Here is a 16,968-nt window from a genome sequence, read left to right as displayed (position 1 = left end):
AAAAAACTTACATTGATATTTAAAGGATTAAATAAATCATTCCGTCTAACAAATGTTAAAGTGTGCGTATTGTAGGATAATGTATTACAATGTTGCTCTTGGGGATGTCAAAAAACTTCTATTTTTTTTAAAAAAAAATTATTCAATGTGGGGACGGGGATGAGGCGGGGATACCGGAACCCGTTGGAGACGGGGATGAGATTCAATTTCTCATCCCCGTTGGATATGGGTAGGGTAACGGGTAAGTATATGAGAATCGGGTATGAGGACGGGGAAGGTAAAACTCGTCTCCATCCCGCTCCATTGCCATGCCTATATGTAATTTATCCTTTGTATTTATGACGAGTTTTCAAATGGTACTTAGGACTCCCTCAATTCAAGAAAAAAAAAAAACTAAAAATAAAAGAGAAAGATTATAAATTTCAATATTTTTGTATTTTTTCTCAAAAAATATTTGGTTGGAATTTATTCGTTCCATTATAATTTTGCAAATCCATATGCACCTTATCTTAACCACAAATATTTCTAAAGTACATAACGTGTCACCTTATTGACTTGTAAACTCAAATTCAATGTACACCTTACATTTTGTCACCCCCAAAAAAAATCAACATAGTAAAACGACAAGACAACATTACATTATTTCACTCCCAAAGTATAGAACTAGGTGCCACATCTTGCCATTATTATTTCCAATTGCCACCACAACCATGAAAGCTTCATTACGCAGTGCTACTCCACTTGCTCTAATTTCACCTAACCAACTACTCAATGCATCCACTCCTGGTAATTATAACTCATCTACTTTGTCTAGATGCTTATTTTCACTTTCTTGAATTCAAAACTGTTTTTCTTTGTTAAATTCATCAACATAAGTAGTTTTTAATTTTTTTTAACCCTCGGATTATGGAAAAGATCTCTGGTAATTCAAAATTTGATCGAGAATTAATTAAAATTTATTTAAGGAACGTTTCATCTTAGAATTTAGATTGAGTTTAGCTCAACCATGCAAAACTAGTTTGTAAAATTAGAATTGTCCCACTAATAATATATTTAGATGTGTTTCAATTTCAACCAATGTAAAACTCTTGTCATTTTAGCCATAATTCAAACTCCGATTCTTTGAAGTAATGGATATTAACTATTAAATTCGTTAACTATTTAATTTCAACTAACTATTTGAGTCTAAACTCACTTGGATAAGATATTGATGAAATTATGTAAGAGGGATAAAACTATAGTTGTTTATATTTATGATTTTTTTTTCAAAAAATTAGAGGGATAGAAATGGTTGCTAGCTAATATATTTCAGCTCTAATTTTAATACATTTTTTTTAATTTTATTTGATACATGGAATATTAAAATGGTTCGGATATATGAAATTTGTAATTGCAGGGGATAAATATTTTGGTTTCAAATATAGCAAGGATAGGAGTACTGTAATGACAATGGTAGCTAGTGGAAAAGGTGGTGGTTTGTTGGAGAAACCTCCAACCATAGAGAAAACAACACCCGGTCGAGAATCTGAATTTGACTTAAGGTAATCCTGAAAAAAGTTATGTTATTTGAATATCAAAATACCGATATCTTATATGATATTTTATATATTTATTTCTATTTTTCTCTTACTTTTTATCTTATGGAACTTAGACTAATTTCAAAAGTATGCATACAAACCAAATGATTCCGTATTTCACATCAAATTTTGATGTCAAAGTACCATTACTCTAATGATAACATTAGAAGTTGAAAGATTCGTGTAGTATACGTTACTTTAAACCGTCTCAAATTACCAACATGACAATTGGTTCAAGTAAAATTTGAGTCAGAGAATCTTTGAGGTCTTAGGTTCGAGTATTGTGGATAGAAAGAATGTTCATTAGGTTCTTAGACATATATTAATCATCGACAAGCTGATAGATACTTCGCACCAAAAAAACAGCTTCAAATTTTAAATTCAAGCTGATAGACACTAGTAATTTTTTTATGGACTTATATTGATAACATGAAATATATAGTTCACATTAAATATTCTTCCAATTGAACTAAACATGTGAAGGCAATAGAACTAATTAAAGTAGAATGGAAAACATGCTGATCTTTATATTCAAGTTTCCTTGTCTGCTATAATAGTTGTGGTCACTGGTCATTTCAATTGCTAATGATTCCACCCTTCATGTGTAGTTTAATTTAAATGTCATGCTGATAAGTGATAACAATGTTGAAAATCAGTCTTTTTGCTTTCACAATTACTAACATTTAATTATAGGTCCACCATATATAATTTTTTCATTTCTTAGATAAACTAATTAAGGCATCATTATCAAATTGTCAAAAGAAAATTGGATATATGAATGAATGATTTCTTTCACTTCTTGTGTCTTTGTAAAGAAGTGTACTATGATGAAGTCTTTCTGCATGTGTAGTCCATTTTCTTTGTATTTCCCTGTCTCGTTATATCACATAATCACATTAATTGAAAGGCAAAATGAGTAGTCAAAACTCAAAACCTATGTAAGTCATGTCATATATAGTGACCGATTTAGAGATCGAAAATATCAAATCAATCGTTAACATTAGAAATTAGCAAAGATTTGGGAGTGTGATCCTCCTCAAGGTCTCAGATCCGATTCTTTCCGATGTCAATTTGGGTAGGCTAATTTAATTTCTTAAAAAAAAAAAAAATTTAGAAATCAGCGGTTTAAAAACATTTCGTAAATCAGTCTCTATATTAGTCAAAAATCATTTACAAACCGATAAAAAAAATATGATCGCTAAATTGGTCGTCTAATAGCGATTTTCTTAGTACTTTAGATTGAAGGCGTGTTCCAATGCCTGACATGATATTAACACTTGTGATTATATGCATCATTTCTATTTTGCAAGCCATTGACATATATGATGTATGTGTCTGTATCCATGCTACATAGTTCAAAACCTTTGATAACAATTCCCGTGAGCTTAACTCAGCTGGTAGGGATATTGCATATTATATGCAGGAGCCGGGGTTCGAACTCCGAACACTCCACTTCTCCACAATTAAATTGTGTGAGCTCTAGCCACCAGGCTACTTGATCCAAAAAAAAAAAAAAAAAAAACCTTTGATAACATATTTTTTTGTTTTTGTTACTAGGAAATCAAAAAAGACATCACCACCATACAGAGTAATGCTACACAATGACAACTATAACAAAAGAGAATATGTAGTGCAAGTGTTGATGAAAGTGATACCTGGAATGACAGTTGATATAGCAGTTAACGTCATGCAAGAAGCACATATTAATGGATTAGCAGTGGTCATTATTTGTGCTCAAGTTGATGCTGAAGACCATTGCATGCAATTGAGAGGAAATGGTCTTTTAAGTTCAATTGAGCCAGCTGATGGTGGTTGTTGAGTGTTGTGACCATCCAAAATTTAGTTGTCTCAATTACAATACCTCGCATTCACCACAGTCGGTAAATCGGAACGTCAGATGAAGATCAAACGATTCATATTTTAATTTTGATAATCAAAATTATAATATGAGTTATTCCATCTTCATTCAGAAGGTTCTGATTGATTGACTGTGGTGATTACTGATTACAATATAATCAAACTATAGGGTGCTACGTGTATATTATACACATTTTCCACGGTGTCCTCCTTCCCAATCATTAAAGATAGTTTGTATACAAAATTTGTGACAAGACATTGAACGGTATATATATATAGTGCTAGTTAGTACCAATTTCCAACAAATCTTGATAGTCTTTAATCTACAAACTTGGAACATGTATAATACTTCCTCTGTCCTAAAATGTATACAAAATTGTGGTTATTCTTGCACTTGACATAACCATAATTTTGATGATTTTATTGAATTAGTCATCTAGTCAACTAAATTAACCAAATATCACATGTGTAGGAAAAAAAATCAGTTTCTGAATATCATTACTCAAACCAAATTCAAAGCATTATTATATGTTTAATATGTTGTTGTGTGACTTCTTTAACCAACAAGACTGATAACTGTATTCTATCAATGCTTATGACCATAAATATTGTTGAATATAAAATCTAATAACCGAAAGTGATTAACATATTGTTGACACTTGACAATGTCTCTTAAATTAATTAAGCCAGAATGCTCGACTAGAAACAACGTAAAATATGCAAGTTACACCAACAATAAAATCTTTTTAAGGTTGTGGGTCATCCTCGTAAAGTAAAAGTGCTCCTGGTATTGCGGGAATGGTGAAATTTTTAATGGGAATGGAGAATCCTCAATGAGGATTCAGGATTGCTTTATATTTTTAATCATCAACCTATTTAAGTTTGCTTTATTTTCTGTAGATACAATTTGGATGGAGGATTGTCCTCGTCATATTGCTTCTTAAGTTGCAGTCGATATGATGCTTAACGAAATATCTTTCACGTCAAAAAAGGGGGGGAATGGATTCGCATCGGTTTCCGACCCATCAAAGGTTGACGACTAATTCATGAGGCATGCACACTGACCAAACGTTGTTCTCCCTGAAAATCGAATCTGATATTCCTCGAGTACATCCTTGGAAGGAGCTCCTTACCACTGGAGTCCAAACAACTTAGTTACTTTAGTGTGTTTTAGATGCGTTAGAAAATTATGTTAAGAGAAAGGTAGAGAAAAAGTTGCTAAAAAGATGCACGATTCAAAATAACTATAAGTAGGAACATAATCATAAACAAACTTCAGCTAAATTATTCGTTTGCTTATGGACAAACAAACTTCCTCAAAGTTACAATTTAAAACTAAGATTAGTCTGATATTGTTAACAAAAACATTAAAATTAGATATACCTTTTATTCTTTCATAGAAAGCGTTAACTAAGAATATGTGAATTGCTAAGAAAGTCACACTTGACACTCTAATGTACATGTTTTCAAGCCGTGACCAACACTCCCTGCTATTAGATGTGAAACATGTGATTTTTATTAGCATTGAAACATGTGATTTTTTTTGAAGAGTCTCGTTAACGAATGTTTTAAAATATTTTTTAAGAATTTTTAATTAATAAACTATTCATTGAAAAAAACTTAATAATTTAATTTCTGATATATTGAATGTACAAAATTTTTATATAATACCTTTAAGGCACTCATTAGCATTATTATTTTTTAAATAATTTAATCCAAAAAAGAAGTGATGGAACTACTCCAAATTATCAAAAGTCTGAGGCGTTACATTTTTCAAAGTGACATAGGCTCTCCTTGATTTTTCTTTCTTTTTGTGCTGAAATATCCAGAACGTTCTAGAGTGTGTAGATGCAATGGATGCAAGCTGTCATGTGATGTCATCTTAGCTGGTTTTGATGATGTCATCTCATTTCTTGTGTAGTACGATCAAAAGGTTTTGGAGAATGTTATGGTCTATGCTTGAGATCATTCTCGACAAAACAAATCTTGTTTTAAGTCCCATTTTTTTTTTTTTTTGAGATTTTTTGGAAGAGATTAATAATGGTGGAAAACAATAAAATATCACTTATTTTTGTGATTTTTGGAATTTGTCCGGACAAAATTAGGGTACAACAATTATTTAGGAAAATTATAACAAGTGCTCCTAAGGTACTGGTTAAGAAAATAAATGTAGTTATCTTAGAACATATGTAGTCAAAGTTTTAAAAGTGTAAAAAAAAGGTGAGGTCGACATTATCCCTTGATGAATTGAGGATAATTTACCTCTAATGATAAGTAGGATTCAATTATGGAATGAAGAAGACGAATATCATATGTTGAATGAATGAGATGAAGAAGTTTGATGTTCTTGAGATGAAAATGGTAAATGAATGTACGGAAAAAAAAAAAAAAAAAAAAACCTACCGATGCGACCTACATTACCTCTTGATGAATTGATGGTAATTTACTTCTATTGACAAATAGGATTCAATTCTGGAACGAAGAAAAAGGAGATCACATGTTGAATGAAGAAGATGAGTTTTTTTTTTTATATATTTTTAAGATTAAAATGATAATTGATTGTAAGAATAAAGATAGAGAAAATAGAATTTTTCTTTGATAGAAGTAAATTACCTCCAATTCATTAAGTGATAATGTAGGAAAGATATGTTCTCAGTTATACTAGTTAGCATAAACCAAGTGTTATTTGAACAACCATTTGGTTGACAACTTATGGGACAACCATAATTTATAAAGAAAAAGTTGTTATTTGCACAAAATCCAACACAATAGAGAGATAAAGTAAAAAATAATGTGAGTATGAGAGAGAAGGTTGTCACATAAGTTGTTACAAAATTGATGTTCAAATATCATTTCTCTATTTAATAGCACCCTCTCTAATAAATCTAGCACATTATCTACTTGGCTAGTACTCATAAGTAGATTCACTATAGCAATCTGGCTTTTTTTTCCTCATCCTTTACCTCATTAGGAACTTGTATTCCTCCTCCACAGTACACCATGTACAACCACCCATGGTTTGTTTGGCACTAAATGACCATCAGTCTATCACCCTTGTGAATCTCGCAAGACTCATCATCAATTGCAGCCACCAAATTTGTTCAGAAGGAACCAATAATGTTTCTTTTTAGGCTCCCTAATATATCTAAGGCCTCATAAATACACATTGGGTAGTTCCATCAATTTTTTTGGGGACTAGGGTATTAAATAAATCGAAACATGTTATGCCAATCGGACTTAACTGACCTTCTCATAACGCACAATTTAATGGATATGGAACATAGCATCTTTCTATAAATTCTCCAAATTAAAGTGTGCACTTTAGGTGGAACTTGTGCTCTCGACACACAACTCCAACTCCAATATATGTAGGACTATAGCCAAGTTTAGTGTCAAGAAAACATGAATGAGGAAAACATGAAATTATCTACCAACTGGCAACTACCTTCCAGTTTATACATGATATTCCACCCTTGCTTGGTTAGGATGGCTTGTTTAGACGTTTTCAAATCAAGAAATTCCATCCCTCATTTCAATTTGGGAAGAAGCATATCTCTCCCACTCCCACACCATCCAATGAATACCTTTGTTATGGTTCCATCCTCCCCACCAAAAAGCATTAATTATCCTCTCGATGTCACCAACAATATAAATAGGAATAAGGAAAATACTCTTCACATAAGAATAAATAGATTGTGGTACCGACTTTATCATAACTTCCTTACCCGCTTTAGCCAACGCCCTATCCAAGAGTTTATTTTCCTTAATATCTTATCCCTAATATAAGCGAAATTTGTCTTGTTGCTTCTCCCACTCATTGAAGGCAACTCAAGGTAAGTAACAATTATCAACGACAACATGTGACGAACACCAAAAATATTTGCGGCGTTACAAAATTTCTTTGTGGATTCCTCTACATAGATCTTTATCTTATAATATTTGGAACAAACGATTGGTGGCCATGATCAAATATAATGTGGACGTATCCTTTTTAACATTAAGTTTATCCTGAGTGTGATATTCATGCTTGGAAAATCAAATTATTTCTATTCCACCACTACCGTTCATGAAACTGAAACCATAGACTTGCTGGAATATATCAAAGTGGCTGTACTAAACAATATGATGCTCTTGCTGAAATCTCTATATGATGCTCTTGCCACCACCAATGTTCCTCTTAATGAATTTGGTGACCTTATTCCTTAATGTAGATGTCTCTTACTTAATTGACATTGTGGTGTCGTATGTTAGAAAGCAACTAAATATAATTGCTCATAATAACTTGAGCATTCTTATCTTATCTCAACATAGGCCTTGTATTTTCAATATTGTACCTATACTTTTTACTCCCTCCGATCCTATTTATAAAAGATATTTAACTCAACAAAAGTTAATGTATATGATCTAAATTATAAACTTAATACATTAGTTTTTGTTGTCTTAATACATTTTATAAATAAGACCAAATAGAGTATTCAAAATGAGTTAACTTTGCCTTTGAAAAAGAAAAAACAAAAACTTATCTAAATGACTTAATATCTATATCGAAAATTGGGTGTTTAGTTTTTCTAGAAATAGACTTGGACCAATGGTGGTTGCATGACATAAATATGCAATGAGTATTACTTTCCCCACCCTATAGGATTCTCGCCCGCCCTGCATTTTTTTCAAAAATGCCCTTGAGGTTTTCGGATTTCATAATCTGGAATCATGTTTACTATTTCGGATTTTATAATCCGGACAATTCTTATGTATAATCAGCCATCAGAATCTCTCACATTTCAGTAGTTTTGAGTTTTGCTTTTAAAAACAACAAAAAAAATTAAGTAAAAAATGCTAAAAACCTGTCAAATAAAATCATAAAAATATAAAAATTCCACCAAAAAATTCTAAAAATCAAATAAATCTAGTGCAAAACAAGTAGCCCGAAAACCTGATTTTTGACTAAGAACAGGTAACAATGATCCAAAACAAAAGGATAAGAGTTAGGAAGATTAATATTGTCCCTAAAATGACTATGTTGGAATATTTTATTATTTATTATATTCCAAAACAAAAGTAATTATCCATGTGAATAATAGGATACCTGAATGTGACTATTATTTGACAGGATTTATCACCTCATTTAATATATATTAAGATTATCTAGTAACTGCAGTTGAGTTGGTTGAAACAATAATGTTGCCCAAGTAACCTCTGTTGCGTAGATTCGATTCAACTGAAGTTACAAAAGATGTAGTGTGTAATTATTTATGCGAGTTTTCGTCGGCCCCAAGGAAGGCACAACTTGACCGGATAGTTACATACCTGTGATGGTAAATATGTGGTGATTATAACGTAATTATCCATGTGTATAATAGGATGTCCAAAGGTGACTATTATTTGACAGGACTTATCACCAATGTTTGATCATTACATTGAGAGTACCGCTTGCAGTTAATTCTTAGCAATCCAAAGATTGTGTTTTAATGGTGCGCTTGGTATCTTGTTAAGGTCTTTTATTTACAAATAAAGAAGCATGTTTGATGTTGTGTTAGTGTAAACTTATTTAATTATTTAAGAGTTTACATTCACATATATTATGATAAACATATGACAATTATAAGAATTTATTCTTTGTCAAAGTAAATTGTCAATGTTTGATCATTGTTGTAAACTACCACTAGCAATTGATATTAATGTTTGAAGACTTGATATTGATGATGCACTAGGTATTTTGGTGAGTACTTTTGCTTCTCTTATTCTCTTTAAACTAATATAGTTTATGTATCTGTTAATTTAAGTTAAATTTTAACTCTTAAAAATTCTTTTAGGAATTAAAGAATAATATTAATATTGTTCTTGGATCTAGACCTTAGATAAGGGTGGTGAAACTCACATTCTCTCACAAATTCAGCACCTAATGTGAGAATCAAGTTTGACAAATGAATATACACCAAATCTCTTAGGTCACGTAAGATCATAAAGCCAAAATATCATACGTATTAGAGATGTTATTTAGAATGACAAAAATTTTGTCATATTTTCTTTGCTTAAACTAAGGTGTTTTTTAAAAGCAATATAGAGAAAGACAAGCTCTCATTGGAGAGTGGGTATTTCGTTAAGGTTATTAGGCAAAGAAAATGTTAGGAGCACATTATGTAAACATTTAATCTTGCTAAGACGCTAAAAATTCGACTATCATATGACTTGTTCGAAAATTCAATAATTTCGACTATCATATGACTTGTTCGAGAATTCAGTATTTTGTATTATCTTTGCACAATTAAGTTTATAACTGTTACAGTTAGAAATGATCGTTTAAATGATCAATTCATAAAGTGTGCAAATAAGAAAGGCTGAAGCAAGAGAAAATAAAATAGTGCTCATTCGAAAAATACCTCAAAAGATAAGGGCAAATGAAGAATGGTAATCTTGACTGACTTATGTCCAATGATGTTGAAAGATATGTCAATTAAGAATGGACAAAGTCGATAAAGATTTCTTTATTCATTTTTAAACCAATTTTAGATTGTCGTTACTAGCATTTTTATTTTTATTTTTGTATTTAAAAGACAATTTAGTGAATCATTATTTGAATTAATTTTTTGTTTTAATTTCTCTTTGATGAAATCAAGATATTTTGAGTTTTATTTTCAAACGATGATTTCAATGTGTCTTTTAAGTTCAATTATTAGAGTCAATTTAGTTATGACTTGTGACATTCTATATTGTTTAAGGTTTTGAAAACTATAAGATTTTCGTCCCACAAAATTAAGGAAATTTTGAGACATAAATTGTTAAGTTTTCTTGAGGATATTGAGTTTGGGGGAGAGATATGGTAATAGAACAAAATTGAATGAGGAAGAATTAGTTCTAAACTAATTCATATAGTTACTTTTATTATAGTATATTTGGATCTTCATGAGGACATTATTGTTCTACCTCTCAATTAAGTTAAGAAACTATTTCATCTTGATCAAACTCAACACCTTCAAGAATTAGGGCTTCTAGTGTCATAAAGAGTTGACTTGAAAGAGAAATTCTATTTAGTGTAATTGAAAGACTCTATTAGGATAGTCATGACACTAGTTTGCTTGTTATAGTTTTGAAGCTACATAAGATGGATGTCAATGCATTGTTTCTCAATGGTGACATTAATGATACAATATGGTGCTACTTAAGAAAACTCTTGTGTCAATAGATACAAAGTAGATGTTTTGCAAAATCATGAAATCCACTTATAAGTTAAGAAATTTGTCTCTTTATTGGTAGGACATATTCTCGTAAAGCAATTATCTCATTTGGTTTTGAGATAATATTATGGAGAATTGTGGATTTAGCAAATTCAGTGGGAGAAAGTTTATATTCATAGTTTAATATGTCAATTTTATTTTATTTAGTCAATCATGATATATGTTTGTTATGTGAAACCAAGGAAATCTTTAACAAAAGTTAGTGATGAAAGATCCTGGAGACACCTCTTTTGTATTATGCATTTCAATACTTAGAGATTCTTCTCAAGGTATTATTCAGACATCACAAAAGAGTTATATCAATAAAGTTGAAAATAAAATGACATAATTTTTGGATGACCTCAATCACCGAGAGAGACTTTTCAGTCTTAAATATTTCCCATTAGGAAATTTATGAATTCAGAAATTTAAGTATTTTCCTACACTTTGCCTATATGTTTTTTATGTATGATTTCATTATACACATTTGGAAATAACGTATATAATAAGATGGTTTGACAGATACTTGAGCAATTCAAAGTTTGAATTGTTGAAAAAAGCAACCATAAAGATTATTAAAGAGAACAAGAGAGCTTATGCTCACGCAAGAGATCTGACAATTTGGAGATCATTTATGTGTCAGACTTTGGCTTTTGGATGTAAGTAGATAATACACATCCTAACTCAAGAAATGACTGTAAGTATTCATGTCACTTGGTTGCATATTGTTAAAAGTATTGAAAGACCGCTCAAGTTATATAGTGACATAATTCAGTCGTGTAGTTGTTTAACAACAAATTTCTAAAAATTCATTACCTTATAGATTATTGTTGTTAAATGATAGAACATGTAGAGACAAACTTTATGCTAGCTGATCCACTAATCAAAGACATGACACATAAGGTCTTCATATGGTTGTTGTCATTAAGGATGTCTTGGATTAGTGGGAGTCTCTTATTTTATGTTCTATACTTTTGTTTTGATATTGATACAGACTTTATGTTATGATTTTCTGCAGAAATAAAATTCATGAGGTTATTATTGCTATAACCATTTCTGTATCATTTGTGCAAATTTTAAATTTGCAAAACTTCAGTTAGATCTCATTAAAGACTTTAGTTGGATCAGTTGGAAATAGGCATGATTCAGAGATCACAATTACATGAAATTTCCATGCCACTCATCCATATCAATCTATGTCATCAAGTGCATTGGTATGGTGGTCGCCGGGGTTCCGTCACGTTATACGTCAGTGACGACAGCCGCGGTGGTCCCATTATTAATGTATGAGGTGGACCAGATTGTAAAGTTGAAATCTAAAGATAAATAGCATTCAGTTGCGCGCCTAAAGAATTCTGATATAATTATTAAGATATGTAGCCCAAGTGGGAGATTGTTGGAATATTTTATTATTTATTATATTCCAATATCATTATGTGGGAAAATATCGTAACAATAATTATATTAGCTATTTATCAATTGTGGGCCTTAGTTGATTAGTGATCAAATTAAGTAATAAGGCTGTTAGATTTCTAATTGGATAATTAATTAAATATTTAATTAGTTGATATGGACTCAATGAGTGGATGTCCGGATGGCCCATTAACGGAATAATGGGAAACCCTAATGGCCATCCAATATAAAAGAGGCTATGGTCCCCAATATACCGTACACGGCAAACTCTCTCTTCTCCCCATCTGAAGAGAATTTGAGGCATAAAGGTATCGGTTGAGGAAGAACCAAATCAGCCGCCGCTAACTCTATTGTGTGTTTCAGATCATCTCCTCTCTTTGGTTATCGTTGTTGATGAGAGGGCTGCCTTGAAAGGTTTATCCAGGTATTCCTAATACCCTAATTCTTAATATCCTTGATAAATCAAACATGTCGTAGATCCGATCATAATCATGTTCAATGTTTTGTTTGCTTCCGCTATTGATTCATAATTGTTGAACATGTTTTATGAAATCTGTTTATATTAAGACCTAAATTTCCAACAGACTATACATGTTACAAATATGTTTAGGATTTGTGCTGATACAGATTATATAATCCGAACTATTTTACCTTAAAAAAGGGTGTTTAGGGGGTTTCCGGATTATGTAATCCGGAAACATCATGTAACGCGCCCTATTTTTTGAAGTTTCCGGATTACAAAATCCGGAAAAATCCGTAACTCCATTTTTCATCATATAACAAAAGAAAACATCATTCCAGATTATGAAATCCGAAAACCTCAAGAGTATTTTTGAAAAAAACATAGGGTACGCGAGAATCCTATAAGATGGGAAAAGTAATACTCATATGCAATCTTTATGATCCGACTCTAATATTTTTCAAAAAAAAGAAAAATTATAAATTATTGTAGTGTGAGCTAAGCCGACTCTAAATAGACGCTAGTAGCGTCGGTGTCGGTGGCCGACGCTAAAATTGGAGGCTAAAATGCAGTTTTCTTATAGTGATAGCCATCATTCATAAATAAAATGATATGCAGCCCAAACAATATCCTCAGCTGTACGTAAGACCAAAGTTTCTATAGAAAAATAAAAAATTGTAAGACCAAAGTCACGGTGTATATTTTTCTTTTAATTTTTGGGTAAGTTAATGTTGATAAAAATTGAAAGATAGGAAGTTAATTTTCTTCTTCACTCTCATAATTTTAAGAGTGGTAATACTTTACGATGGCAACCAAACAGTGTACTTGTAATTCAATATCTGAATATTTAAATAGCATGTTGTGATTGTATTTACCTAAATATACAAGAAAATTGATGTTGACACATTTGGTTTGGCCAAGAAACACGAGTAATTTATTCAAATACCCTTCGGCAGTTAACTGACAAATTTTGAAGGAACCGGCTGCAGTTAACTGCCGATGATCTTCTGCTACAAATCTGGCAGAAGATCTCTTATCCATTATTCGTCTCATCTTTCAATTTTTTTCTTTCAAATCTCTCTAAAAAATCCAACAAAATCCAACCAAATTTATTCAGCAAAATCACAAGTAAGTAATTATAATGCTATTAACTTACATTTTAGTTGTTATAAATGTTTTTATTTATTAGCTTTTGAGTAGATTTATTTTATTTTAGTTTTTGAGTATATTTACATAATATAATTCATTTTTAGAGTAAAGGTTAGTTGCTTAATTTAGTTAAAATGTTTGTATAATATTTATGTTATAGTTTAAAATTTTAGGGTTATATTTTAATTTGGTGTTTTATATTTATTTTTTTATTTTAGTAAGAGTATATGATTTATTTTAAGAGTAAATATAAGTTGAATAATTTTGTTATATTTTACGTTATAACAAAAAAAATTATGTTAAACATAAGTTGAATGATTTATTTTATAGTATATGATTATTTTTTTTTATTTTAGTAAGAGTATATGATTTATAATTTTAGGGTTATTTTTATGATCTTTAGAGTCTATGTATAATTTGCACATCAAGTGTTTGATGAAATGTTTGAATGAGTTTATCATTGATTGTTTTTAATTTCTTATTGTGTAGATTTGAAACAATGGCCGGGTGGATCGACGTTCATGCACAATTCAACGGCGGAGAACCTCAAAGGTTGAAGGTTCGGTGACTTTTTGTAACGTTAAGAGGTCTCAAGGATGAACTGACTGAATTCAACCAAGGAGTCAACCCCAGAGACACAAGGAGGGTTGAACACGTTCGGTATAAACGTCCAACATTCGACGAGGGGAGAGTATCATTCACTTGGGTGGAATTAACGAATGACGAAAACGTGACGAGCATGTTTTGGGAGCACAACATGTTCTAGTGGATTGATATGCGGGTGACGTTGCTGAGATCAACTGAAGATATCATCAAAAGTTTGATTCCGCCAGAAGATCGTCATTAGGTACGGAATGAATGCACCTTCCAGCTACAACAATTGTCTTCCTTTGAATGGGGTAATTCAAACATGCCAAACGGCAGGACTCCAATGTTCGACCGGCATTCCCATTGTTCCTGTCAAAAGATTAAATTCTTGTTAGGCCAGTTAAAATGAAGGTATTGAAGTGCCAATGAATGAACCTCATTCTTTTGACACTTGAATACCGTCATTTAAACCAAACCTAACAAGAATTTAATATTTTGAATGGAACTATGGGAATGTCGGTCGAACATTGGAGTCATGTTGCTTGACAAGTTTGAATTTACCTCATTCAAAGGTAACATAATTGTTGTAGTTGGAAGGTACAAACGTTCAAGTGCAACAACTGTCTTCCTTTGAATGGGGTAATTCAAACTTGTTAAACGGCAGGAATCCAGCATTCGATGAGCATTTCGAATGATGGTATTCAAGTGTCAAGGAATGCACCTCATTCTTTTGACACTTGAATACCATCATTTAAAATTATCATCGCATACTGGAGTCCTGTTGTTTAGCAAGTTTGAATTTACCACATTCAGGGGTAAGATAATTGTTGCAGTTGGAAGTTACATTCCGGAATGTAATGTTATGCAATGTAATGTTATAACATATATAGTTGAATATGCATAATACATGTTGTTTTGAATGGAACAATAATTATCATATTTATTAACTTTTCGAATTTATTTATTCATTACGCAATTTTAATTAGTTGAATTCACGTTAGATTTAATTAGTTTTTATTCAAATATGCAATTATTCAAAACGCGACTTTAATCAAAATTATTCCAAATGTGATTTTATTCTAAGTACCATAATGTCAAACAAAATGTGCGCGACACAAAAATAAAACATAAAAAAATCCAAAACAATTAGGCATTAAAAGTCATTACATTCATTCTTCCTCATCACACAAGTCAATCGGGTTGCCCGCTACAGTCCCTGGGGCACCTTGTTTTGGTTGAGGACCAAAATAGCATGTCCACCCGCTCCTCCTCAACCTCGACTAATTGTACACCGGCACCTTCGAACCCTTCTTTTTTTCAGAACCATTACAAATAATTTCGTGCCATGTCATAGGCGATTTTTCTTTGTTCTTTTCATCACCCTGAACGTTACCCTGATTCTGATTCTGAGACATATCTACATTAAAAAAAATGGCGATCAAAACCTAAACTAAACAACAATGCCATAAAATCGTAAAATAAAAAACTAAATATAAACCTAAACTATCATCAAAACCTACACCTAAACCTAAACAATTCTAACAATTCTACGACGATTCATCAAAACCTAAACCTAACAATTCAATAAAAGTTCTCTAACCATTCTAACCTAAACTATCCTAACATATCATAAAATCAATAAAACCTATATAATCGAAATTTAACAAAAAAATACAAACAATTCGACCACAAAACAACAATTCAATAGGATTCAAAAAACTTACTTGTTTTTGTGATTGAAATTGGCTTGGAATAGCTTGAAATTGCTCAAAATCGCACCTAGGAGAATCAAAAACGTATTTTACTTGTGTGCCTCAGCCTTATGAAATGTGTCAACAACAATTTTCAATATACAAAACCAGACAAAGTAAACTTTTTGCCCTTATCTAAGATGAAATAAATGTGAGCTGTAAATGATGCTTTCATATGTATATATCACTCCCATTGTGGGAAAAAAATGGCAAGGTCTTCACCATTTAAGACCTAGTACCTAATAGGTACTCCCATTGCAGGAAAAAAATTTGGGGGTTTTCTAAGACATGGGGTCTAACTTAAGACCCCCATCTTTAAGTGGTCCCCACACACTTCTTTATTAAAATAATATGTTAGTGGTGGAATTTAAATGATTAAGAGGTAATGGTGGGACCCATTTAGATTTTTTGTTAGAAAATATTCATTGGAGTGACCGAGTACCTTTTTTTTTTTAAAGAAAGAGTGATCGAGTACCTATTAGGTACTATTATTATAAAATAATAAAAAAGTGATATGTACAAATGAGACCCACTTAAACCTTCAATTTGAGGGTCTCCATTGTGGATGCTCTAAGGAGTCACCTAATTTAACCTCTCTTATATTTTCGAACCTGCCTAATTTTAACCTCGTGGTCCTTCTTTTTCCAACTTAGTAAATTATCACTCTCATTGTCGATTATTTTTATAGGCGTGTTTGGATTAACTTAATTACTTGCATTTATCTTTAGCTTAAAGAAGCATTTGGCAAAAGCTATGCTATGCAGTCAAACAAAACCGCATTGCTAATGTGATGAATTGACAAAATCACATACAACAGCAAAAACTACACTTTAGAGATTCAACAAAATCACATCGTTAGTGAGATTTAACTAAACCATGAATGACTTTATTATTAATAAATGTTGGTCGAACACAAATTTTGACATCAAAATTGTATGTACATACTATTTTCAATTTTT

At 31.4% G+C, this 16,968-nt stretch overlaps 1 protein-coding gene across 1 annotated transcript; it reads left to right on the top strand.

The window, feature by feature from the left end:
* Positions 1 to 628: 628 nt before the first annotated feature.
* Positions 629 to 3,827, top strand: LOC25496881 (ATP-dependent Clp protease adapter protein CLPS1, chloroplastic). The gene is made up of 3 exons (XM_013597590.3): positions 629 to 786; positions 1,397 to 1,541; positions 3,135 to 3,827. The coding sequence occupies exons 1-3, from the start codon at positions 711 to 713 to the stop codon at positions 3,394 to 3,396; spliced, it is 483 nt and encodes a 160-aa protein (XP_013453044.1). The 5' UTR covers positions 629 to 710; the 3' UTR covers positions 3,397 to 3,827.
* Positions 3,828 to 16,968: the final 13,141 nt, after the last annotated feature.

This window comes from Medicago truncatula, chromosome 6 (assembly GCF_003473485.1).
Source record: "Medicago truncatula cultivar Jemalong A17 chromosome 6, MtrunA17r5.0-ANR, whole genome shotgun sequence".
Taxonomy (NCBI): domain Eukaryota; kingdom Viridiplantae; phylum Streptophyta; class Magnoliopsida; order Fabales; family Fabaceae; genus Medicago; species Medicago truncatula.
Note: the sequence above shows the minus strand (reverse complement) of the source record. Positions and strands in the feature narration are given on the sequence as shown.

What these genes read in the sequence shown, in the direction of transcription:
- LOC25496881 (XM_013597590.3), top strand. Translation starts at nt 711, where the DNA reads ATGAAAGCTTCATTACGCAGTGCTACTCCACTTGCTCTAATTTCACCT. An exon ending in ACTCAATGCATCCACTCCTG is followed by an intron (nt 787 to 1,396) that starts GTAATTATAACT and finishes TTGTAATTGCAG; the next exon opens with GGGATAAATATTTTGGTTTC. An exon ending in GAATCTGAATTTGACTTAAG is followed by an intron (nt 1,542 to 3,134) that starts GTAATCCTGAAA and finishes TTTTGTTACTAG; the next exon opens with GAAATCAAAAAAGACATCAC.